General features: G+C 41.8%; 2 protein-coding genes across 6 annotated transcripts in view; both read right to left on the bottom strand.

The window, feature by feature from the left end:
* Window positions 1-13,660, bottom strand: part of LOC119479540 (NACHT, LRR and PYD domains-containing protein 12-like) — a 30,830-nt gene extending 17,170 nt beyond the window's left edge. The window contains exons 1-5 of the mRNA XM_037755280.1: window positions 13,230-13,660; window positions 11,397-11,568; window positions 10,073-10,189; window positions 7,615-7,859; window positions 1,726-3,517 (exon numbers count right to left, since the gene is read on the bottom strand). Coding sequence (XP_037611208.1) covers window positions 1,726-3,517; window positions 7,615-7,859; window positions 10,073-10,189; window positions 11,397-11,568; window positions 13,230-13,254 — 2,351 coding nt within the window. The 5' untranslated portion in view covers window positions 13,255-13,660. The remainder of the gene's footprint in view (window positions 1-1,725; window positions 3,518-7,614; window positions 7,860-10,072; window positions 10,190-11,396; window positions 11,569-13,229) is intronic.
* The window catches only part of ube2d1b (ubiquitin-conjugating enzyme E2D 1b), a 197,588-nt gene that overhangs the window by 106,333 nt on the left and 66,085 nt on the right, over window positions 1-25,170 (bottom strand). The window lies entirely within an intron of this gene.

A 25,170-nucleotide genomic window follows, 5' to 3' on the forward strand; every position in this document is an offset into this window, starting at 1 on the left:
ATAATAATCATTAACAGTATGCTCTAAGTGGGAAGTGTCGCACTGCAGAAGTATTGGGTTTATTTTCTTATATTTATATTTGCTTTGTTTTATGATGAATGATTTTATATTAGTGTTGTATTTGTTCTGCATGTTTTATGATGAATGATTTTATATTAGTGCTGTTTATTCTGCATGGTTTTAGGTTTGAGTTTTTATGTTTTTACTTCTGCTTCACACCTGTTTAATGAAGCTGATCACCTTCACCTGTGTAGCGCCCCACTGGTTGAGAGACAGACAGTAAACCAATGAGACAGGAGAGCTGGGTGACAGGTGACCAATCAGCAGCCAAAGGAGGGACTACTCGCTGATGGCCCGGAAAAGAAAAGGATGAGCAAGCAGTGAGGTTCGCCAGAAGTCGAGTAGTCGGGAAAGCCGAGAGAAGCCATGACCAACAAGGAGAAGTCGGGAAGCCGGGAAAGCCGGGAAAGCCAAGAGAAGCCGGGAGCAGCCGGGAGCAGCCGTGAGTTGCCGTGAGCAGCCGTGAGCAGCCGTGAACAGCGAGGAGCAGTTGAGAAAAGTAGCGGAAGGCAGTACAGCGGACGAGCTGGCCAAAAAAACGGAGAAACGCCAACACGTGCCGAACAGAAGCCGTGAGAGGACCAGGCACAGAGGAGACACAAGCAGACACCAGCGAAGTGTGGGACGCCAGCAGCAGAGTTCAGAGTGTTACAACGCGACGGTACAGCAGCGGAAGAGTGAGGAGCTCTGCCACACCGCGTAAGTACCCATTGTTTTTAGTAACACTCTGGCTTGAGAAAAAGAAGAGTTGAAAGTAGCGCTGTTTTTGTGTCTTGTTGGATATCCGGCCAAAGAGTGGAGAGCAACTCGGTGATGGACACGGTCCAGAAAAAGAAAAAGATGGACTGCATTGGACTTCTTTTTAAACCCCCTGTTTTTAACGTGGACCCTTGGCCCTGGGTATTTTAGCTGAACTCTTTTATTGACTTTTAGAAAGGTGTAGCAGATTTTAGTGGACTCATTTTTAAAGGGACTGTTTTAAGGACTGTTTTAGCAATAAAAAATAACTTGTTTTGCACCTGAAAAAAATGTGTTCCTCCTCCTTGGTTTTAACACAGTGCTCACCAATTGATTTTAAAGGACCTTAACAAAATTTTCGAATAATACCTCTATTAATTTTTAACCCACCTACATTACAGAAGCACACTTCCTCATACACATCAAATATGATAAGAACAACTGATTTCGGGTGCAGTATACGGCATATATATATATATATATGCTCCCAGCACAGACCCGCCACGGATCGGCCTGGGCCCCATCACGGAGGGAGGGGGGGGGGGGGGATTCTAGTTGGCTGCACCTGGTGTGAAACCACAACCACCTCTAAAGTCTTTTATTTGTTTTATCCGTTTTGCATGTCACCTCCATCACCCAAATAAAGATAAATAAAAGAAACTGTTAAATCTAACAGTTATTAGAAATACCATGAATAAAACAGTGTTCATTACCTTAGCAGCTATAATCACAACCAACTGAAACATTTTTTAACTCAACATTTGAAACAGCTCAAGAACATCTGTGACAAAATACAACTGACATAATTAATGTAATAGACATGTAGAACACTATTTGAAGGATAATAACAATTTTATAGTGTGTATATTTGAAGAACTAAACTACTAATCTACACTGATTTACAATGTTTATCACTTCTGGACTTACAGAGCTTTTCTGCAGTTCCTCACAGCTGGAATCAGTCTCTGTCGTCCCTTCGCTGATGTCTTGTACTTCTTCAGGTCCAACTCATCCAGAACCTCTTCTGACATCTGCAGCATGTAGGCCAGAGCTGAGCAGTGGATCTCTGAGAGTTCCTTCTCTGATCTGTTCTCTGACTTCAGGAACTCTTGGATCTCCTCATGTACCGAGAGGTCGTTCATCTCCGTCAGACAGTGGAAGATGTTGATGCTTCTGTCAGGAGAGATATTATCTCTGTTCATCTTCTTCAGGTTGTTGATGACTCTCTGGATGCTTCCTGAACTGCTCTTTGTCCGACTCAGCAGACCTCCTAGGAGACTCTGGTTGGACTCCAAAGAGAGGCCATGAAGGAAGCGAACAAACAGGTCCAGGTGGCCATTTTTACTTTCAAGGGATTTCTCCACGGCTCCCATCAGGAAGTCTTTCAGGGTTGAATGAACATATTCTTCTCCCAGGAAGTCCTTCAGTACATCTGTGTTGCTGTTTGTGTAACAGTGGAACATGTAGACTGCAGCCAGAAACTCCTGAATGCTCAGGTGAACAAAGCAGTAGACTGTTTTCTGGAAGATCACACACTCTCTTTTAAAGATCTCTGTACAAACTCCTGAGTACACCAAGGCCTCTGTGACATCAAGACCACACCGCTCCAGGTCTTCCTGGTAGAACATGATGTTTCCTTTCTCCAGATGTTCAAATGCCAGCCTCCCAAGCTTCAGAAGAACTTCCCTGTCAGCCTTTGTCAGCTCCTGTGGACTCATCTCATGTCCCTCACCATACTTCTGCTTCTTCCTCTTTGTCTGAACCAACAGGAAGTGTGAGTACATGTCAGTCAGGGTCTTGGGCAGCTCTCCTCTCTGGTCTGTAGTCAACATGTGGTCCAGAACTGTAGCAGTGATCCAGCAGAAGACTGGGATTAGACACATGATGTGGAGGCTCCTGGATGTCTTGATGTGTGAGATGATTCTGCTGGACTGCTCTTCATCACTGACTCTATTCCTGAAGTACTCCTCCCTCTGGGCATCAGTGAAGCCTCGTACTTCTGTTACCCTGTCAACACATGCAGGAGGGATCTGATTGGCTGCTGCAGGTCGGGAAGTTATCCAGACGAGAGCTGAGGGAAGCAGATTCCCCTGGATGAGGTTTGTCAACAGCATGTTGACTGATGACTTCTGAGTGACATCAGACACAACCTCATTGTTGTGGAAATCCAGTGAAAGTCTGCTTTCATCCAGGCCGTCAAAGATGAACAGAACTTTACAGACAGCCAGCTTCTCTGCTGTGACCTTCTGTAATGTTGGATGGAAAACATGGAGCAGCATGAGAAGACTGTACTGCTCATCTCTGATCAAGTTCAGCTCCCTGAATGAAAGCAGAACCACCAGACTGACATCTTGGTTTTCCAAGCCCTCTGCCCAGTCCAGAGTGAACTTCTGCACTGAGAAGGTTTTTCCAACGCCAGCGACGCCGTTCGTCAGAACAACTCTGATGTCTCCCAGTTGGTCAGGTAAGGCTTTAAAGATGTCCTGGCACTTGATTGGAGTGTCAAGGAGGTCGTTTATCTTGGAAGCTGTCTCAAGCTGCCTCACCTCATGTTGGGTATTAACCTCTTCACTCTGTCCCTCTATGATGTAGAGCTCAGTGTAGATCCTGTTGAGGAGGGTTCCACTTCCTGTTTCATCAGTTCCTTCAGTCACACGTTCACATCTCTTCTTCAGACTGATCTTATGTTCATCTACAACCTCCTGCAGACCTCTATCTGCTGAAAGAAGGAAAAAAGTTTTGACAATCTTCTCATTATTTTCATTGCCAATACGAAAGTGATCAATATAAAGTAAATAAAAAAGAAGCAAAGGTTATACAGTCCGGTTTTTGTGGAAGCATCAGAAATGCTCCTTTTTTTCTCTCAGTCGGTGTAAATATTTGATTGACAGCAGAGGAGGCGGAGCCTCAGCTGTCCGTCTGCAGCTCTTCATCTAAACAGCTCACTGTGGCTGTTCCTTCCTCACTGTAATATTTAAAACTGGTCCACTCATCAAATAATGCAGAATATGTTCATATTTCGTTGCGTGGACCTGTTTTTATTGAACAGCACCAATAACAAAAGCCGGGTTTCCACCAAAAGTTCCTGGGACTTTTTAGTCCTACTACTTTTAAAGAACTAAAAGGTTCCTTCAGTCCACTTTTGTCTGTGTTTCCACTGCGGTCTAAAGACCTGTGAAGATTCAGCAAATTAGTCCTCTGATGTATGAAAAAGCAACATGACATGTGACGAGGGCTGTTGGGGGTCGTAGCGGTAAACACACTCTGCAGCCTGCCGTTCACTGTTTTCGCCCGTTTCATCTAAAAAACACGTTGAAAAAACTACCACCAGATACCACCAGATCCTATACACTGGACTTCAAACATGCAGTAGGCAGTATATTTTTTGGCATAATTGGGCAAAAATTCCATAATAACCTTTCAGCATATTGTAATTCAAGTGTTCTGAGAGAAAACTAGACTTCTGCTCCTCCTCATGGCTCTGTTTTCAGGCTTAGGTAATCTAGTTTGTGACGGGAGACTTTGACCAATCACAGGTCATTTCAGAGAGAAAGCGTTCCTTTTGGCTGTTCATTCAACTGAGGCAACTGCCAATCACTTGTGAACTCTGATCAAACGGTCAAACTAGGAAGCGCTGATCAAATATGAATCAATATTCTGTTACTGTAATGTCTATTCCTCTCCTCAAATGTGTTCAGAAACATCTTGTAGTGAAGCGTTTAGCTGGTGGGCGGTGCTTGGTATTTCCTCAACTGATCTCAAAATGGCGGCTGGGTCACAAACGTTCTCATTTTTTGCAACAGTCCTGCCTTGAACAGGCTGTGTGATAGGCAGGGTCGGCGCCAGAGTGTTAGGGGCGGACAGGCAATCAGCTTTGACAGGGGGGGCATTTTGTTTCACCTCATATAGTCTTTATTAAGTGTATCTTTAACATTATCATGTTTCATGAAAGTAATAAACTGACAGAGAGGTGTATACATACTGCCACTTATGCGCACAGGCGCGCACGCACGCATACACATTCTGTTATGTCCACAAAAACAGGTTATAAACTAACACCATGTCCTAACTGGATGCGAGCGTCCGACTATCGCACTGCATCTGGCGCTCTCTGTCCACAATCCGTTAAATCTGCACTTCTGTTACATCATGTAAACAAACCAGGAACATATCAGCTGTGATCTCCAGATCAGACTGGAGCTGGAGACATAACCACTTAAAAGATGGGTTAGTAGTACTTGTTATCTTCCTACGTTCGTACTTTTTTTTTTTATCAGAAAACACACGTTTTATTTGTGATATTTACTGGAAATAACAAACGATATAGCCAAGATCAAGTAGGTTGTTATCTAGTGATCTTCTCCAGCCAGCTGCCACCTTATTATGGTTTCTGTTTTGAAATGAGGAGGTACTGAAGGCTACAGATAACTTCTCAGGCACGCCCTGCGTCTTGCTCATGCCAGGGTCAAAATGTGCACACAGACGGGTGCCGAGATACAGTAAACAGGTAGTTAAACAACACATTAATTTAACAGTCTGACTGATTTCTTCATAACTATAATTTAATTTAATAAAGACTAAATGTGGATGGTTCACTCACCAGTTGTTGTCCCTGCTCAGCCTGCTGTATAACGTTATAACATTAGTCCATTGTTTTATTCCACTATACAGAACAAATAATCCAAACAGGTAGAAAAAGTAAGATGTAAGAGTAGCACAGGATGCTTTTTACTCTCTTGGTCCTTTAATGCACCCGGTTTGTAGGCCTACTTTCTCTCATTTTTTCAGTTTGAGCTAGATTTAAAAAAACACACAAACGTTTAACGGAGCGGATCAAAACAAGGCTTCTTACTGATTGTACTATTGCAGTGACGGCTCATATTTCACAGAGTTTCCACAGTTGTCTCTTTTTGCTGTGTGTTCGTGTTTTATTTGAACCATTAGTGAGGTGGCTGTTATATTTTTTGACAGGTAGCTCGTAATAAAGTTTCACTAGTAAAACATATAACTGTGAGCGTCGATGCTTGTGCTAACAGTCTCAATAATCAGGTTAATATCTTCATTTACATCCAGGATAACTGACACGGTTTTCTCGGCTCATTTAATCTAAACTAATCAGCCGTTCCTCTCAATATGAGTGACAGGAAACAATAGGGACAAGGTGTCCGACAAAAATTCAGACAAAACGTTGCGCCGCGCTGTGCAGCGCCGTGTTCCTCGCGGCCAGTTATAGAAAACAATGTAATCAAGCCCAAGTACATGTCGTAGTTGTTTCCTAAATGCAAAACTATCACTGTTTTGTGCTTTATTTTGCATTGCAGTGTTAAGTCCTTCCATTACCAAACTGTATGACTTAATTTTACTTATAGCCTAGCTGTTATTCCAGTTTAGTTTTTTTGTGAGGAGAGAATTCAGCTGAGGGGGCACAGTGACCTTTTTGGACGGGCCTGGACCCCCAAGGCCCGCCCCTAACGCCGACGCTGGACCAGAGTAGGTTAACCCTGGTCCAACCCTGGTCATTGGTATGAAAGTGGTATATAGAACAGGGATGTTACTGCTTTACACAGTTTAATAGTTCGCTGTCTCCATCTATGCAGATTGAGAGAAAACAGATTGCTGATTGGTTAATGAAGGGGTCAGCAACCTGCGGCTCAGTAGCCCCTGTCCAGTGGCTCCCTGTGGCTTTGACAAATAATTCTATGGAAATGAATAACAGTTATTTTTTTACATTTTAATTTTCGTTTATCATTGTTGTAGTGATCCTTACATTCTCCAACTCTAAAAATGTGTAGCCATGACTATGCATTGAATAAAAAAAATCAGAACATTTCAGTCAACTAAAATATGCGTCTTAGCCTACATACGTCTACGGCCCGGCGCCTTATCCTCTAATTTTGTTGGCCTCAGTAGCGGTGGCTAATCTTGAGTTTCCTTAACTAAGCTAGCTATGGATTCAAAATCCCAAAAGAGAATTTAAAGAGGACCTGTTATGCTTATTTTTGGTCAGTCAGCCCACTGTTGTGTTATGCAAATGTGTAACTTGGTGATATCACAACATTACGGAAGAAAAGGCTTCAAGGACTTCAAGCGAGTTGTTTGTTGCAGTATGCTCCGAAACGCCAGGAGGCGTACAAAAAAAATATCAAGTAGATTAGCAAGAAGTCAACGAGTGGCATGGGAATGGAAAGTAGGCTGCCTGGCAACAGCAGTAAACACTAAACACCGACGTACGTACCGCCAAACATTGAATTTGTGTACTGTAATTATTACTGTCGCTTACCTCCAAGTCTAAATTACTTTCTGTCTCTCGGTGCTTCCCCCTCGGGTCGTCTCTTTCCATGAGACCTTTTTTTAACGTTAACAAAACAATCTCTCATAATCTTTCACAGCCTGCGGCAAAAATGCTTCTTTGCCCAGTGTGTTGCCTTTTTCTTCCCATATTTAATGACATGTGACTGTCCCTGTGGTCTCTCTATGAACAGTTGTAGAGATGTCTATACTGTATAGGCGAAGTAATGGCTCTTTTGATAGTAGGTTGCTGTCCCCTGGGTTAATGCCAAGACAAGGGATGCTATCATATAACCAAAGGGTTCAGATTTCCTCTCAAAGGAGAACACAGGACAGGTGATACAGAGCACATATGAATGCTGGAGCAGAAAAAAACATGCACTTAAATTCCAGGGGGACTTAAAATGTAATGATATTTATAATGATCTTAAATGGTCGTGCAGTATGACACAACACATGTCACTGTATTAAACCAACAAGTAGTGTTTTCAGACATGCAGGCGTCATAAGACAGATGTATAGTCTTACTTTGTACAGTGCTGGTCAGACCGGCTGGATGCAGTCCAGCTCTTGTTCTGGGTCTTTCTCCACACTGGGGACAGGAGGAGTCTCCTGATGAAGCAGACTGGTCCCAGTATGAGGTGATGCACTGTCTGCAGAACCTGTGTCCACAGCTGGTACAGCTGGTAGAGACTGGACCCTTCAGGACGTCCTGACACAAAGCACAGCAGGACATCTGCTCCTCCACAGAAACATCACTCATCTTCCTCTTCCTGTGAAGACATGTCTTTATAACTACAATGATTTGTTGATTGTCCGACACTGTCTCAAAGCTCAGATGGTCACAGGGAACAGTTAAAGAGTTGTTACTTTTCTGATTGAATTCAGCATTCAGTCTGTGATGACAGTGTTCCTTTTATTTCAACTCTGCTGCTTTCATAAACACTAATGAGCTGAATTTCCTATCTGGCTGTCTTATTAACCTCTTAACAATCCGACGGACGCTATTCTGTCTTTCAGAGGTTGTAGCAGGCTCAGTTTTCAAGCTAGAGTGAAGATACTGGTAACATATGAAACTAGAAAACCTAAGGAATCCATTGTTACCAACCATGTCATGCTAGAACGCTCTGACCTCCAGATATTTGAATGTAAATGGGTTCTATGGGTACCTACGAGTCCCCCCTTTACAGACATGCCCACTTTATGATAATCACATGCAGTTTTGAGCATGACACAGCATCACTACCCCCCTTTGATATACTACATCATGATGGACTCTAATCACCAAAGACTTTGCACTATTCAACTTATCATGCACCATGCACTAAATTATTGTTCATTCAATATGGAGTCGCTCCTGATTGAAATATATACATCCTTTTAGTCAGTGTATTAACATGACACACAGTAACTTAGATGGCGGTCGGCGTGCTCCCGTTATGAGAAGCAGACAGGAGTACCAGCAGGAAGCTAAGTGATTTACTGCTGTGGACGCCACGTTAGTTCAGATCAGAAAGTCACACAATAACACAAACTAACTAACCGATGGAAGCAGCGGTAGACCAGCAACTCCCCTGTTCTGAGAGGGAAAATCACTGTTTTTGCGGATGGAGTCTGGTGGCTTTGAAGAGAGAGATATAACGGCCTCAGTTCTCCGTCAGAAAGGGCTGTCTGATGGTGAGGTATATATAAACTGGGAAATAAAAGTTCGGAAACTTGTGTTTGGTGGATTATTTCTCTGTTGTTACAATGCTAATTGCCATTGTATTTTACATCGTTGGAAAGCCTGTTTATTTGCCTTCACAATGATGTCTAACTTGTAAGGATCATGCATTTGTGGGATGAGCAGCACAGCTGATTATGTGGGTAGCGCCCAAGAAAAATTTGCCAAAATGCTCTGCCAATGGTAAACAGTGTTGGTATTGACTCTTGTTTTGAGCTCTTGTTTTGTTTGGGGCCTGCTGGGTACTGCGCCCTACTAAAGTGATCATTTGGTGTCTGCTCCGAGCATCGGCATGCCACGTTTATCTAATCTGGGTAAGGCCCGTGCGATAGGGCAAGTTGAATGGAGGTGCCAGGCTGTTGTGGCTGCGTATGGATCTTCCACCGCTACTGAGGCTCCTGACGGTGTATTAAATGAATAAAGTGTAAAATAGCCAATATGTATTGTTGGTTCCTTGTTACTGATAGAGAGTTCAATCATCCAATCCACAAAAACAACTCAAAACAAGAGTCAATACCAACAGGAGAATACACTGTTTACCATTGGCAGAGCATTTTGGCAAATTTTTCTTGGGCGTTACCCACATAATCAGCTGTGCTGCTCATCCTCGAAATGCATGATCCTTACAAGTTGGACATCATTGTGAAGGCAAATAAACAGGCTTTCCAACGATGTAAAATGAAATGCCAATTAGCTTTGTAACAACAGAGAAATAATCCACCAAACACAAGTTTCCAAACTTTTTTTTCCCAGTTATATATATCGATCTCTTCAAAGCCACCAGACTCCATCACAAAAGCACTTCATCACAAAAGCACTCCATCACGAAAGCACTTCCCAGAACACGGGAGTATACGTACAACCCCACTTCAAAAAAGCTGTCATAACAGCTGATTTTAGGAGAAGTCAAACCAACACAGTATTTTGAAGACAAATGTGAGAAAATGAATTACACATTTGAAGCACATTCTTCCAAATTTTGAATAGTTGTAAATCTTTACAGCAACTTAAACATTTGGGCAAAAATATGAATATTTTCTTGAAGTGTAAATTGTGAAATGGAGGTTCTCGGGTGTTTTGTTACAGAAATACAATCAGTAGTTTGTGGCTATAAAACCCATATTAAGATCCATCTTAGTTTGAAACAGTATCTGCACTAATGGTTCTGCATCAGGAATATAAATCTGTTAGCAGAACATTTAGTCTTCATCCTCAATGCATCATCATCCATCAGGTCAGCTTACAGTAGAAACAGTCTCTTACTTTGTGTCTGAGGGTCCAGGTTCATTACTGAAGTTCAGAGGAGACATCATGGACCAGTCACTCTTCACAGACAGACAGCTGGGTACTGGAGACTCTGCTCTCGGTCTGTACTGAACTCTGCAAACACCAAGATGATTTTATTCATATCACATGAATCCTTGATAAATTCTCTGATGACAAAGACATTTCAGTAGCTACAAACACACAAACTACTGCTACTGTCAATAATGTGGTTTAAAAGTTTGTATTAGTCCTCTTAGATTACAGTTATTAAAATAAATCTGTTTATCTGTCTGTCAGTTTGTCTTTCTAGTTAGTTAACTAGTTAGGTGTAGTTAACTAGTTAGGTGTAGTTATCTAGTTAGGTGTAGTTATCTAGCCCAACTTATTGCATTAACTAACTGAGGGTTTTCATTTTATCGTTTAGTTTCATCCACCTTACTTTAAGGTGTTTATTTTCACAATGGCGTTTGTGTGTGCGTTGAACGGGTGAAATCAACACAGTGAATAACAGAAAATGCCACTGACAGATTTAACACAACACACTGAATGTCTCTCTCACTCGCTCTCTTCTTTACCGTCTCCTCCTGCTGGAGATAAATTAACGGAAAACAGACGATACCGTTTTGGAGGTTTGTGGGCCTCTAACAGGTCAGAACGACGGGGAGCACAACTTTCAGCTCAAAAGAGAAAACAAGAGAAAAGTCCGGTTGGAGAAATAAACGAATCACAGAGCAGCCCGAGCGGTGCCGGTGCTGGAGTTGAGGAGAGAGCAGCCGGTGCTGGTGGACAGTGAACCTCCAAAACGTCCTGAAATTGCATTTCAATCGGTGGACCTCAGCTACACGTCTACCCATCCTGCGCTGCGCTGTGGCCGGCGTGCGGCGGTGCAGCTCCTCGGTGCAGCAGCAACCAGACAGCCGCCTCGCCAGGAGGAGACGGTGAAGAAGAGAGCGAGTGAGAGAGAGTCGGTGTGTTGAGATAATTCTGGTCTCATTTGTGAGCAGATAAACAGTAAATTAATCTAAACTGGTTTAATCTAATCTGGGTTGAAAATGATGCAATCTGGTTGCCATGGTAATGAATTACATCTGACTATTTACCACACCCCCATTCTCTGTTTGAGAAACAACCAAAAAACAGGAAGTAAAACTGGCTCGGGGGGGGGGTTCTCTCTTTGTGTCAAGAAAAGTTTGTTCAACTTCAGTTAGCAAATACATTTTAGTAGAAATTTTAAAATAGAAACACAAAATCAACAGAAAACAGTATTGGTAGAGGAAAGTGAAAATTAGTCCTATAAATGAGTTAGTAGCAGCTCTCTTACTTTGACTCTGAGGGTCCAGGTTCATTACTGAAGTTCAGAGGAATATGTTTAGACCGGTCACTCTTCATAGACAGACAGCCAGAGACTAGAGACTCTCTGTCCTCCTCTTCCTCCACACAATCACTCATCTTCTGATCTGAAGTCAGTCTGAGAGGTAAAACAGGAACACTGGCTGTGATCATGTAAAGGAAACAAGTTTGTTCTCGAGTCACAGGCGAGACTTTGTGGTCACAGATGAATCAAATTGTTGAGTTCATTCTAACATTTCTCTCCTCTACAGTCCTCAGGGTGAAAACTGACTCAGAGACTTTGACAGTGAAATAAACTCGGGAAAAAAAGTTTGGAAACTTGTGTTTGGTTGATTATTTCTCTGTTGTTACAATGCTAATGGTCATTGTATTTTACATCATTGGAAAGCCTATTTATTTACCTTCACAATGATGTCCAACTTGTAAGGATCATGCATTTCTGGGATGAGCAGCACAGCTGATTATGTGGGTAGTTCCCAAGTGAAATTTGCCCAAATTCTCCGCCAATGGTAAACAGTGTATTCTCCTGCTATGCTAATTGTTGCACCGATGGAGTAACAGCTTTTGGTGGGGGCAGTGTCATGGTGTGGGGCGGCATCTCCCTCACTGGCAAAACAAGGCTTGTCATCATTGAAGGCCATCTCAATGCAGTGAGATATCGGGATGAGATTCTGCAGCTTGTGGCGATCCCATATCTCCACAATCTGGCACCTAACTTCATCCTCCAAGATGACAACGCTCGCCCCCACAGAGCCGGGGTTATCACAGACTACCTCCACAATGTGGGAGGAGAGAGAATGGAACGGCCTGCCAAGAGTCCAGACCTCAACCCAATTCAACACTTGTAGGATCAGCTTGGGCGTGCTGTACGTGTTAGAGTGACCAACACAACCACGCTGGCTGACCTGCAACGAATCTTGGTTGAGGAATGGAACGCCATCCCACAGCAACGTGTGACCAGGTTGGTGACCAGCATGAGGAGGAGGTGCCAGGCTGTTGTTTACCATTGGCAGAGCATTTTGGCAAATTTTTCTTGGGCACTACCTACATAATCAGCTGTGCTGCTCATCCCACAAATGCATGATCCTTACAAGTTGGACATCATTGCGAAGGTAAATAAACAGGCTTTCCAACGATGTAAAATACAATGACCATTAGCATTGTAACAACAGAGAAAAAATTGACCAAACACAAATTTGCAAACTTTTTTTCCCCCGAATTTAATAAAATGTTGGATTAACACTCTTCAGTCTTCATCCTTCTACTCTGTCTCAAAATGGAGTCTGAGCTGACTGAACACTTTTTAGTTTAGTTTAGTTTAGTTTTAGGGTTTTCTCCCTGTTCTCATGTACCTGGATCATCTGGATCATTGTGGCTCCTCCCCTCTCTATTAACAGGAAATCTTTGACCTCAGAGTTTATCTATGAGGGCGTGCGTGTGTGCATTACTCACACAAATCATCTTTTTAACACAGTGTGTTTATGACAATCTCTTTTGGCTTGAGCAGTTTGAATTAAAAGTATGTCTAAATCAATTTGGTTAAAGACTAATGTGCTTTTTCTGTAATATTCCTTTTTTTTGTCTGCTGCATAATTAAAACATAATTTAAGCCATTTTCCTGAGTTGCAACTCTTTTTCATAATCCAAACATAGATGGTAGCCAGAACTGACACATCTCCCTGCTCAGTTAGTACAACATGAAGCTACATGTTGAGGAATATAAATATTTTAGCAGAACCTTTTGTTTTCATTCTCAATACATCATCGTCGATCAGGTCAACTTACAGTAAAAACAGTCTCTTACTTTGACTCTGATGGTCCAGGTTCATTACTGAACTTTGGAGGACAATCTTTGGACCAGTCACTCTTCATAGACAGACAGCCAGAGACTAGAGACTCTCTGTCCTCCTCTTCCTCCACACAGTGACTCATCTTCTGATCTGAAGTCAGTCTGAGAGGTAAAACAGGAACACCGACTGTGAGCTCAGAACACAAGAATCAAGATAAACAAGTTTGTTCAAGAGTCACAGGCAAGGCTAATAGAACAGGAAATAACACACATACACACACACACACACACACACACACACCATAGAGTATCATAAAACTGTCCAGCATTCAACTGATCAGTTGTCTTTAAATCTCTGCTTGTTTTCTTGGGTTACAGCAGGTTTAATAAATATTATTCAGCCAGTCATGACTTTGTGTTCACAGAAGAATCAAACTGTTGAGTTCATTCTTACATTTCTCTCCTCTACAGTCCACAGGGACAAAACCGACTCAGAGACTTTGACAGTTAAATAATAAAATGTTGGGTTAACACTCACCCTGCCTCAGTCTTCAGTCTTCAGTCTTCATCCTTCTGCTCTGTTGACTCAAAAGTGGAGTCTGACTGAAAACATTCAGGGTTTCCTCTCTGTTCTCATGTACCTGGATCACCTGGTCTGTGTGGCTCCTCCCATCTCCATTTACGGGAAATCAGGTGAGTTTATCTGAGTGTGTGTGTGTGTGTGTGTGTGTGTGTGTTTTTAACTTGTTGTGTTTATGAGTACCCGGCTCATGAGCCATGACAAGAGACGGCAGAGACACAGATTTAAACTGAAAGGTGTACAAGTTTATTATTAAACACACAATAACCAAAAAACACATAGTGAGGTGATGAGGTGTGTGAGTCAGTGTGATCAGTTTGTCAGCAGATGGATGAGTGATGAATGAAGGGTGTAAGAGATATGTTGCAGGAATCTAGCTATCTATCTAACGCTAGCTACCTTTGCATTTTTTGTGAAAATTGTTGCTATTTTTCTTTCTCAGCATGGACACGTTAATAAATATTTAAGACGCAACTGGTAGTTGGTAAGAGTGTAAAAATGCTCTTGGAAAATGTTCTGTTATAGCTAGCTGACCAAAATGTCCTTTAGTACATGACAACAGAAAACAGGAGCAACGTCACATCCGTGTTTACAATAAACTACGGCAAGTTTTAAAAGCGCACGCACTGAGGGACGCGCTTAATAAGAAGACACATTTAACATGTGTTTGTGACACCTGTATGTCTGTTGAAGCAATAATATCTCATAGTGACGATAATCTAGTATGTTTGCGTCTCGATACTTTATTTTAGTTGAGGCATGAAGTTGTTACGTCAATAAAATCATCTATTGAAAATATAAACATGATACAATGAAATGCAATACAACAGCCCTGTAATAAATGTTCAGTTTTTGTTGATGCTTTAATTCCCTGTGTGTGTTGACTTAATATGTTTTTAGATTTCAACTGAATTTAATTGTGAATTAGAGTGTTTCAGGGAAAATCCCTGTCTGTGCGTAATGATCCGACTTATGTGTAACGAGACGATTACACTCATTGATCTGTCCCATTTATTGTATAATAACATGTACTTTCATTATTTCAGTGGCCGACTGGCAATAACGTGTTGTTTTTATGATGAGTGTTATGTATATTGATATGGTGAATGCGCTTCCTTTATTTTGAGGGCGACTGCTATTTTTTTAATTTCCGTAGGCCTACGTTCGTGCGTGTGGGCGTGCATGTGGGCGTGCCTGCGAGCGTTTGCGCCTTCACTGGCGAACAGACGTTTACGAGAGATGTGAGTTAGCTGTTAGCCCTCAAAAATGTCAGCTCACCTTAAAAAAAGAAAGATTAACACAGAATGTAGAGTTTTTAACAAAACATGGACTTCTAAGTATTTATTTACTGAAGTCAAAGGTAAAGCCGTGTGCATAGTTTGTGGAATACAGATCGCTGTGTTTAAGGATTACAATTTGAATCGCCATTACGAGACTAAACATGCAAAGAAATATAAGAATTTGACTGATGCAGAGCGGGCACGGACATCTGAAGCTTTGCTAGCTAAGCTGCAAAATCAACAAGGACTTTTTACCAAGCTTCACACATCCAGGGATGGAGCAGTCAAACCCAGCTTTGGGATATCCCACAAAATCGCTAAAAACAGTAAGCCATTCTCTGATGGGGAGTTTATTAAAGAGTGTTTGGTGGACTCTGCAGCGCTAATATGCCCTGAGAAAAAGAAGCATTTGAGAATGTGCCCCTCTCCAGGCAAACCGTAACGAGAAGGGTCGAAGAAATCGCGGGAAATCAGGATATCCAGCTGCAAAACAAAGCGGACAATTTTGACTTTTTCTCCTTAGCGCTGGACGAGAGCTGTGATGTCCGCGATGCAAGCCCAGTTACTCATCTTTGTGAGTGGGATAACGAAATAATCTCATGAGGCCCCTTGGGAAAAGGAATTGCCCACCCCTGCTCTAGAGGAAATGCAGTTTGGATTTTTAGTTACAATAAAAATGTCCCGACAGCTCTGATTGAGCTGGACTCATCCTGAGGACGACTGCTATGTTCCACATGTAGTAAAACAGTAAAACTGAATAATATGTAGAAACCTCTGAAGGTCACTTCCCGTTAGATCAGGGGTCAGCAACCTTTCCTATCAAAAGAGCCATTTTAGGCAAAAAAATCTGTCTGGAGCCGCAAAACATTTGAGCATTGTGATGAAGGTAACACAGTTTATAGTCTAAGTATATAGTATATAAGTCTAATGCAGTGAGGGCCAAAGAGACAATGTACTACAGAGTATTAGGGCCACATTGAGGGAAAAACAATCTGAGATTTACAGAATAAAGTCATAATATTACGAGAAAAAAGTCATAATATAACAAGAATAAAGCCATAACTTTACGAGAAAAAAGTCGTAATATTACAAGAATAAAGTCATAACTTTACGGGAAAAAAAGTCGTAATATTACAAGAATAAAGTCATAACTTTACGGGAAAAAAAGTCATAATATTAAGAGAATAGGGTCATAACTTTACGAGAAAAAATTTGCAATATTACAAGAATAAGTCATAAATTTACGAGAAAAAAGTCGTAATATTACGAGAATAAAGTTATAACTTTACGAGAGAAAAAGTCGTAATATAACTTGAAAAAAGTGATAACTTTACGCAAAAAACTTTGTAATATTATAAGAATAAAGTCATAACTTTACGAGAAAAAATTAAATAACATGTAAAATTACTACTTTATAATATTATGACTTTATTCTCGTAATATTATGACTTTATTCTCTAAATCTCAGATTAATTTTTTTTCCTCAATGTGGCCCTAATACTCCGTCGTACCGTCGTATCGTTGTAGCATAGACCTACAACAATGATAAATAAGAATGAAAATGTAAACAAAAAACAGTTATTCATTTCCATTTTTAAAACTCCACAGGGAGCCACTGGAGAGGGGCTAAAGTGCCACACGAGGCTCCGGAGTTGCAAGTTGTAGACCCCTGCGTTAGATGCTCACTGATCCTGTTGTCCTGTCTCAAGATGTAAATAGGCCTCATTAATGAATGTTTCAGACGCCGTGCCACGTGCGTAAAATGCGCACAGCGCCTCTTTCAGTGTGGAGAAGCACGTATCGATAATGCTGCTGTGCGATAACGACAAGTATTTAATAAACTCAAAAGAAGGAATACTAAATATTAACAGTCGGCGTGAACAAACACATCAGTTTGAGGATAAAATAAGATAGTTGTAAAAAAAAGACTTTCAGTCATCCCCATCAGTAGCTGTTCATCAGACTGGACCCAAACCTCTAGTGGACATTTGGCACTTTTGCAGGTCTGTCTCTCAGTGTGAACACATCTTTTGCCGGGATCTTATCTTCTTCTTTAGGAAAAAAAAAAAACCTGCCATTATGTAATGGGAAAGGGCCCCTCAGTCTGTAATCCTTCTAGGAAAAAGAATGTGGAGTCAGCTGGAGCTCAGCCCCACCTTCCAGTCTAAATGGGGGAATTCCTGCGAGTAGACACGTCCTTAGTCATGTCGTAGTCAGGGTCATGTTCTGGGACAAGAGAGGAAGAAAAAAAGACACAGTCCTGTTTTCAAGTGGGAGACATTTGTGGCCAAATCTGGGCAGGATGGGAGAAACAACACAAACAGAGCCACGGGGGTTTGGCCCTCGGCCCGAAGACGGAGACAAAATTGATAGTGTTTATGTTGAGGAATTCATTGCAGGGGAATTCAGAGGGGTTGCAGGATGTGTGTTGATTTGTATCAACATTTTTTCCTAAAGCATTTTTCACAGGGTGTTGAATCCATCTCTCGTGACATTGTTGGAGAGCTAATCAAAGCAGAACATGTTACAAATATTCCAACACAGAGGCCAAAAGTTCATCGCCATCACTACATCTAAAATTAGAAGAAAGATGTGGTCTCTTAGGTCTTAATATCACAGCATTATTGAAAGATCGGTTCACCTAAATCACGTCTTCACACCCTATACAGCGGTGCAGCTTTTAGTAATGCAGATACTTTCAGTTTTATGTGCCAGAATTTTCAGATTTCCATCTCTGAGATTTCTGGCTCCGACAGCACTCAACAGCAACTTGACCTTCCAGAAAAATGTCCTTGCTGCGGATAATCCACAGACCTCACTTAGAAACATTTTTATTGGAACTACTTTCAACCAAAGAAACACTCCCTATCTAAACTGTTAACAACTAAATAACCAGGAGACTTCCTCTGGAAAAAAACACTTGAATTTTACTTTCAGAACAAACAAGATTCCATCACCTCCATCATGTTGAGGTACTGGCAAGGTGTATATCTTAAATCTTTGCTACATAACATCAAATCTATTTGCAAGGCTAGGTAGATTACTTTTTTTCAATAACAATTACTGTAAGGCAGTTTACATGTTCTCCCCGTGTTAGCGTGGGTTTTCTCCGGGTGCTCAGGTTTCCCCCCACAGCCCAAAGGCATGCAGGTTAGGTTCATTGTTGTCTAAATGTCCCGTAGGCATGAATGTGAGCGTGAATGGTTGTCTGTCTCTATGTGTCAGCCCTGTGATAGTCTGGAGACCTGTCCAGGGTGTACCCCGCTTTCACCCAATTTCAGCTTGGATCGGCTCCATTTTTCCAACTGTCTAGGCGGTGCTAGCGAGCCATTTTAAAACAACCGAGCCCGAGACCCTTAAAATATTAAATGTTTCACCGTGTCTGATAAGTGGGCCAAGTTTAACAACTTTTTGAACATGTTAAGGCCCTCAAAAAGGCGATTCATTTGAGAGAGGGCCTTCGCTGGGCCATAATAATAGTCTGTCACTTTGTAATTTTGGGGGTTCGGCTTGTTTGCTTTCTTAGCAGGAAGTTAGGACACAGTGTTAATTTTACGACCTACAACCTACAACTTTAAAGCCCTGATGAACACATTGTGGACTATCTCCCCAGCACCAAGTGGCACACTAAAAAAGTTAGTGACTAGCTAGTGAACATACTGTAGCAGCCAGAGAGCCAGATATTTCCCTTGGGAGTTGGTGGAGACCAAAGCAGAGCTTAAAGGAGGGTGATTGTTGGTCTCCAGCTTGCCACTAACACAACTGAAACTCCTGTTCAATGTCTGAAACTCTTCCACACTTCTGAACTCACCAGCCACTTGAGAGAAGACCAATAGTTTACTTGTAATAATCCCATAAAGTAATCGAAGGGCATTGAAGCCCAGAGGTTTCTGCCAAACTGGCATCATCAGTGTAAGACATTACCTTATGCAGTTTTAATGTCTGAGCCTCTATGAACTGCCAAGGTGATCAAATGAAACCTAACGCCGCAAAGTTGGCAAAGTAAAACAGAGCCACCACGCTGTGCTCTTAAAAGCGATCAAACAACGGATGCATCCCCGTTGACGTCGCTCCTCTCTGATCCCCGTGTTTGACAGAGCTTCTGGTCACCCTCATTGTTAAAAGTGACACCAGGCAGACGCTCTTCTCTCTAAACCAACAGCGGTATAGACAAGCTCCCCGGTCTCTGGAGTTCATTGGCCGTGGAGATGGAGGAGGCTGGAATGGTTTTAATCATTAGCATGGAGGCAGCTGCTGGGGCCCTGTGTGCATGACACTGTTGTATACTGCTACGTGTGCACGACCAAGAACACTAGCATGGGTATTTATGTTAGCAGAAAGCAACAGTTCTATTTTAAAGGGGACATATCATGTTCATTTTCAGGTTCATGCTTGTATTTTGGGTTTCTATTAGAACATGTTAACATGCATTAATGTTAAAAAAAACACCTTATTTTTCTCATACTGTCCTTCTGAATATACCTGTATTCATGCTCTCTCTGAAACGCTCCGTTTTAGTACATTTCAACGGAATGGCAACGAAATTGCGTTGCTAGGAAACAGCTTGGGTCCATGTTTACATCCTGTCAGTTGATGTCATTCATATACACTGTAACAGGAAATAAACTGGTACACATTTAGAATGCTTACGTTTAAAACCGTGTAATGGTCTAAATATCGTATATTTGTGACATCACAAATGGACAGAAATCCTAACGGCTTGTTTCAAACGCACAGTTTGTGAATACGGGCTGTGTGTATTTCTCTATGGATTGAGTGTTTTGATATTTTAACAGTATTTATATATCACTTAAACCTGGTTTATAATATAAAAAACATGAAAATCTCACTTTTTACAATATGGGACCTTTAAGAAGACCAGGCCAACATGGCTTCCTATAAGGAGAGTGAATGTTGTATTTTCCAGCAATCAAACATTGGATGCATCCCTAATAGAAAATAAATACTTGTGGCTCACTGAGTTACAACGTTTTCACTGTTAATATGGCACACGTAGAAATTTACTGGTTCTGTTTCACACAGGCTGGATCAGGGCTCTATGGTTAACCTCTCTGACCTCTCATGCCATTTGATTCAAGGTCAAAAGCAGGCAATTGCCCTGGAGCCCCAGGCCCTTAGGGGGCCTGAAGGATCTAGGTTCACCGTGTGGCACTTAGTTTGTGGTATTTCAAATAATAATTGTAAATGAAAACTTCCATACCAGCATTGCTGCACCTCCAAAGCACGATACACTGAAATGATGAAGTCCTTAAAGGGACAATTTGTAACTTTCAGAAATGCTTGTTAACAGCGACACCTGTGGACGTTAAGTCAACGAAAGTCAGTATCGAGCTTGTGCTTGCTCGCTCTAAATAGACATGATGAGCATCGCTCAAAACAGTGAGGCGACACACGTCAGCTAAAACCACAAAATCACTCTATATTTCAGCTGCTTGGCAGTAATGTTAGCTGACCAGACGAAGGTCTCTCCATGAATCAATGCTGATCCTAGTGTTGGCTTTTCCTGCCTCAGCCTCCCGACCGCAGTCGGAGGGAACAGGGGAGACACCGGAGTTTTGGTCGGGTACGATAACGTTTCTCTCTGTGGAGCCCCGTCACTTCACAAGACACGGGAAACCTCTGTTGGTCTGGAGGAGCTGCAGCAGTTATTTCTGCACAAACGTCCACTGTACATTCACTAGATATTCTCAGAGCTACTAACTCTTCTGCAGTGTGGAGTGTGCGCACATGCACGTGTAGAGGTGGAACGACAGCGAGAACGCGCGCGGTGTGTGAGTGAAGGCAAGCAGGCAGAGGAGCAGAGACTCCGGCCACACGCGAGCGCGCATACACAAGCGTGCATGGGATCCCGACCCGGTAGATTTATACGTGTAAGAATTTACAAACAGTCCCTTTAAAGTTCCAATATTGTACTAATTTTTTAGGTTTATACTTGTATTTTGTGTTTCGACTAGAGCATGTTTACATGCTGCAATGTTAAAAAAAAACTTTATTTTCCTCATACTGTCTGCCAGAATATGCCCGTATTTACCCTCCGTCTGAAACGCTCCGTTTTAGCATATTTTGACGGAATTGCAACGGAATTGCAACAGAATTGCGTTGCTAGGCAACAGCTTGGGTCCATTTATATGCACATTTAGAATGTCTACATTCAAAACTCTGTAATGGTATAAATATTGTATATTTGTGACATCACAAATAGACAAAAATCCTAACGGCTTGTTTCAAATGCAGAGTTTCTATATACGGGCTGTGTATTTCCCTGTGAATTGAGCGTTTCGATACTTTCACAGTATTTATATAGGATTTAAGCCTGCTTTATAATAAAAAAACATGAAAATCTCACTTTTTATAATTTGGGACATTTAAGACATCACCTGCCTTATTACCATCTTGGAGAGATTCTTTATTTATCAGATGCACAACAGTTACAACAGAGCAGTCATCTCTGGTTCCCTTCAAGAATGCTCAATAAATATGTGTATAAAAATGGAAAATCACACAAGTAGAAGAAAAATGAGACTCTCTCTACTTCGGTCTTAGTGCAAGTTAAACAATATAGGGCTTGAATATAAACATAATTAAATATAAATACAGTTTGAAAGAGATGTTTTCGATTAAGACTTCCGGTCTAGCTGGCGACGTGATGGCAGCATAGAGTGACAGGCTCCCGACAGTAAAATTAAAAGTTGCCCGATAAAACTCGAATTTTTTAGGAGATGTGTTAAAGCAAGTGTGAATACAGCGGGCGAGCGAATATATGCCTAAAATGGGGAAGAAAAATCCCGCACAAAGTAAGGAACCCGACGAAGAAGAAGACGGTCAATTGTCACGAGCTAGTAGCATTAGCAACATGGAGGAAGACACGCCGGACACTGCCGCGGGGCTGAGTCCCGATGCCAGCCTGGGCTTAATCCTGAAAGAGTTACGAGAATTCAGGAATGCGTCCGGTAGGCAACTACATGGCATAAAAGAGGATATAAATAAAATCTACAGAAGAGTGGAAGAAGCGGAGGAGCGAATCAACACGGCCGAGGCCCGAATCCAGTCATCGGAGGATGTGCTGTCGGAGCTGGTGAAACTACAGATACAAACGGAGAATAAACTGACTGATTTGGAGGACCGGGCACGACGTGACAATGTCCGAATATAAGGGGTAAGAGAAGGAGATGAAGAGGCATGACTTCAGTGATTACTTTCGTGGAAGATTTGCTAAGGAAAGGTTTGGAGTTCCCCTCGTCTACAGAGCTAAACATCGAGAGGGCTAACCGAGCGCTGGCTCCAAAACCTCCGGCCAAAGCCCCACCAAGACACTGGCGGTCAAGTTCTCTAGCTACAGAATGAAGGAGGAGGTGATTAAAAGAGCTTGGCAGAAAAAGAGATTTGACTTTCAAGGTAAACGGATCCACTTGGATCATGACTACGCACCGGAGCTGCTGAGGAAGCGGAGGGAGTACGCAGAAGCGAAAACTGTGTTGAAAGAAAGAAAGATAAGATTTCGAACTCCGTTCCCGGCCAGACTGAGAGTGTTTTATAAAGAAGGCACTGTGATTTACAATTCAGCAGAGGAGGCAACGGCGGACATGGCAGACAGAGGGATGCAGGTGACGGTTCTGAAAAAGCCGACCTCGCTTCTGGACCAGATAACTCGGCTGACCTGGCGAATCAGCGGAAAACAAAGAAATCGGGAGAATTCAGGCTCCGGGCAGGGATTCAGGGACCGGCTCCGGGCATTCCGACACTTGATAAGTAAGGTACTTTGGCTACGACAGGATTATATTTAGGTACAATAGTTCTTCTAAGAATCTTGAACAATGTTTTAAATAATGTTATGGGAAGGATTTTATTTTCAAACTTATTATTTTTATTAAGGGCATAAAGGACCTATACATCAGCTCACAGGCTGAAGAGGGCCTTCTTTCACTGCTAGGAGGAAGAGACTTTCCCTCTATACTCACTTTCCAACTGAGTCAGGAGGCCGTAAACGAGGCCTTCATTTTGGAAGTCAGTGTTGTTACCTGTTATGGTTTTGTTTTTGTGTTATTGGTTATTGTTTATGCTACTGTTCCTTGTAGCACCAGTGGTGTAAGTTATGATTCATGTCTAGGCTTGAGGGAGCTTAAAGTATACTTAAAGATACACAATGTCACTTAAAATAACTACCTATAATGTAAATGGTCTGGGAAATCCAATCAAGAGAAGCAAAGTTATGGTCAAATTGAAGAGGGAGGGAGTAGAAGTAGCTCTCCTTCAGGAGACTCATCTTACGGAACAGGAACATGAAAAACTTAACCCTCCTATTATCTTTGGGGTCAATTTGACCCCATTCAATGTTTAACGTCTCTAAATAAATGAATGACATCATTTTTTTTGCTTCATATTTAATGACTTTTCCTAATTTAATGGGGACAGCTGGGTAAACATAAAATCATGATGATATGTTTTCAATGTCCTGTACACATGCTGTACACATCGGTGTTCTTTGGGGTCAATTTGACCCCAGGCTGTTTTAGCTGTATAAAACATATAAGAAATATCAATATTTTCCACACATTTGTTTTGGTTGTTTTGGATGATATTGAGGTCACTATAACATGCAATTTTATAATCTTCAAAAAGCTTTAGGGCCCTAACCTAACATAACCATAACTGTAGTAGTGCGAGAACCACTGATAGTTCACACGACATGGGGGAGGGGAAACATCATTCTCGCGAGAGCTTTGATATTTCCCACGCTGTGGGGGCGGCAAAATATGGTTCCCGTGAAGATATTGATAGTTCACACGACATAGGGGTGGAGCAAACATGTAAAAGCTTGCACAATAGCCTTCTAAACCATTTCTCTTGGTGCTCTGTGTGCTGTCTCTTTCTGCTCTCTCTCAACTGAAAATGACTTCTAAGGAAAGGTTTTCTGTCATAAGGTGTTGTCACATCTCTTTGACCATGAAAGTGACATAGAGGAGAATGTGTCTGAGACAGAGGATGATGTTGAGGAGGACCCTGATTATAAGGCATCCTCCTCTAATGAGAATGAGACCCTCAGTGTTGACCCTCCTGTTGTCTCTCAACCACCAGCAAACACACTACCTTCCAAAAAAGGAAAATTATTATGGTCCGTCTCCCCACTTGAACAGCAGGGTAGACTTAGTGCTTTTATTTAAAGGACTATTTAGGTAGTCAACAAACAAACATAAAGTACCTGACACATAAACTTGGGTAACAATTTTAATTATAATCATTTTCTGGAGGTTTAAATTGCTGGGGTCAAATTGACCCCAAGGATAAAAGATGTTAGTAAATTTGAAGGTAACAGGAGGGATGATGGAGGTTTAATCAGCACTCATCCACCTGTAAAAAGGGTTCTAAGAGAGGGGTAGCAGTTTGAATTTCTAGCAAATTAAACTTTGAATTCACATTTGAAAAGAAAGATATGGATGGAAGATTTGTTCTGGTCCGGGGGTATCTGCAAGGTGTTTTAGTTACTTTTCTGAATGTCTATGCTCCCCCAGGATCTGAATGGAAATTCTATAAACAAATCTTTGAATTGATCCGCTCTGAGGCCCAGGGCATCATAATTTGCGAGGGGGATTTTAATGTCAGACTTCACATGACCCTGGATACTTCAAAATCTGATTATTCAGGAGAAAAGAAAACTACAAAAAATATAAAATTAATGATGGGAGAGCTAGGACTCTCAGACAAATGGAGGGATTTGAATCCGACAAAGAGGGACTATACCTTTTATTCTCATCCGCACTCTGTCTATTCCAGGCTGGACTATTTTCTTACATTTCAAAGAGATTTATTTCGGGTGATAAATTGCAATATTAGGACCATGGACTTATCAGACCACGCCCCAGTCTCTATGGATTTATTACTAGGTTCTGAAAAGAAGAGAACTATCTGGAGGTTAAACACGGGGATTCTAAATCAAATGAGACAGCAAATACGGAAAGATATTAAAGACTATTTTGAAGAAAATGACAACGGGGAATTTTCCCCACCAATTCTTTGAGAGGCCTGCAAGGCCGTTCTTAGGGGGCAAATTATAGGCTATTGCTCTAAATTGAAAAAG

Source organism: Sebastes umbrosus, chromosome 20 (genome assembly GCF_015220745.1).
Source record: "Sebastes umbrosus isolate fSebUmb1 chromosome 20, fSebUmb1.pri, whole genome shotgun sequence".
Classification (NCBI taxonomy): domain Eukaryota; kingdom Metazoa; phylum Chordata; class Actinopteri; order Perciformes; family Sebastidae; genus Sebastes; species Sebastes umbrosus.